General features: G+C 44.7%; 1 gene segment (V, D, J or C); it reads right to left on the reverse strand.

The window, feature by feature from the left end:
• On the reverse strand, positions 1–746 carry LOC115274344. The segment is given in 2 exon segments: positions 1–479; positions 605–746. Coding segments are annotated over 2 exon segments (528 nt in total).
• Between the last annotated feature and the right edge of the window lie 1409 nt (positions 747–2155).

Consider the following 2155-nt stretch of genomic DNA (forward strand, 5'->3'; position numbering starts at 1 on the left):
TCACCACATGGCCTTTGGACATTGATCCAATGTGGCCTTAAGCTCAGACTGAGGCACATACAGCAGAGAGCTACTGAGACCCCTAAGGATCCCCACATCCCACATGGGGAAAGCCTTCTGTGCCCCTCTGAGCAAACGTGCTTGTCTTTCTGTATAGAGAGCAGGTGGCCAAGAAGCACTGTGAATATCTCTGGTGGCACAGAAGTAAAGAGCTGTCTGTTTGGGGACGGCAGTCTCTAGGGACAGGGAGAATTTCTCTGGCTTCTCTCGAGAAGCATTGTACCCACTGGAGGCTTCTCCTTCGTTAATATCGTCAACACCGTAGGAAACGTAGATCAGCTGTAGCCCCAGTTCTGCGTCTTGTCGATACCAGTACATATAGTCATGATTCATAGTCTGAAAACACTCCAGTCCAATGCTCTTTCCTGTCTCTATAATCCCATTCCTTGGAGTCTGGGTAATGCCAGCACCTATGGAGCCTGTGGGGAAACAAGACAGAAACTGGAGATAGAGCTTAGGTAGGGTCCTCTGGCCACAGGCTCAAGGGAAAAGCTTCAGCAAGGACCTGTGAAATTTAAGGACTTCTCCATGTTTCCAAACTCACCTCTTCCCAAGAGACAAAAGGCCACCCAGCATAAAAGCAAGAGGTCCATGGTGTGGAGAGGCAAGATGGAGGTGTTTCCGACTTTCAGTGTTGGGCACGGGAACAGGAAATGAGAAAAATTCAGTCAGTGATGTCTTGTCCCTCACAGCTTAACTGGCCTCGGAGAAAGCCGCAGCCACACCCCTTTCCCCACCGGGCCTCACCTTATTACTCAGGCAGGCGGTGCCTCGGTTTACTTACTAGGGGTCCTACCAGAGGATGTTGACACTCTTCGACTCCCTCCTCTTCTCTTCCTCCTCCTTCTCTGCCTCCGAAGGAGACTAGGCTCTCTTCCTCTTCTCATGCTTTATCTATTTCAGTAGCTCAAGGGTGCGCCCTCATCCCTGTTAAGTAGGATGTGGAGTAAATCCAGATTCCTTTCAAATAAAGAGAAACTGGCTCCTGTGGAAGCTTGTGACACTGTAACATATCTTTTTTTCTGCATTTATTCTTTTTTTTTTTTTTCTCACTCAGGTCTAGGTAGGCTAAGCACTTTGAACATATTCACCATAGAGTTTGAGAGTTTTGTCTTTTCTGATGGGACCACCACTATTAACTTGATTCCAAGTTTCCATTGCTCTTTAACGAGTGCTCTTGTTCTGGTCAGTGTCTCCGGGGCACAGATCTTTACGGAAAATATGGGCTAATTGTAGGAAGGTGTTCTCTTAATGTGGGTATGCTCTCTAGAGAAGTATTTAACACTTTCCCTCACATTTGGATGAACTGAAAAGAGTTCAATGAAGAGGTAATTTTAGCTTCACATAAATTGTTCCTGACTTTAGGAGGAAAGTCTTCAATATTTCAGTACAACAGAGTACAAAGACGGGGCAACCACAAAGATCATGTGAAATACCGATGTAATCAGTCAGTGTTCTTAGCCCCTCCAGGTCTGTGCCTGTCCTGATTCTTCTTATCCGTGGATATACCGCAGCCTCCTACACTAATCAATTTGGCTGTATATCACATTGGAAATGGCTCCTTTTTAATGGTTTTTCTTTTGATTAGGAAAATTTATAACATATATAAAATAGATGTAATAATATAATGAGCCTCCATGTCCCCACATTATCTGGCTTCAATAATCACCAACTCATGGGCTCTCTTGTTCACTCGCCATGATTTTTCTCTCTCTCTCTCTCTCCTGTGGTATTCTGAATACTCATTGCTTTACTCAGGAGTACCCAGCCAGGGTACACATTCTCTATGACATATTCCAGTATTCTCTCCCTTCTCTCTCTTTCTGGATAGAGTTCTTCATTAATCATATCAGTAGAAACTTGGGTTCCCTTCAATAAATTGCCTATCCAGGGGCTAGGTTAATAGAAAAAGCATAATTATAAAAATGATAGTCATTTTAGTTTGTCCTTAATGGGAAAGCTTCACCCTAATTTGCAGTGTTAACATGCTGTTTTGCTGCCTCATGCTGTGGGCAGTGACTGGAGTGGGAGAGATTTGGGAGGTGAGTATAAGCTGTTTTCAGGGCTCCCATCTGCTGAGGGCCAGAGGGTCCTC

The sequence above is a fragment of the Suricata suricatta genome, chromosome 2 (assembly GCF_006229205.1).
Source record: "Suricata suricatta isolate VVHF042 chromosome 2, meerkat_22Aug2017_6uvM2_HiC, whole genome shotgun sequence".
NCBI classification, from domain to species: Eukaryota; Metazoa; Chordata; class Mammalia; order Carnivora; family Herpestidae; genus Suricata; species Suricata suricatta.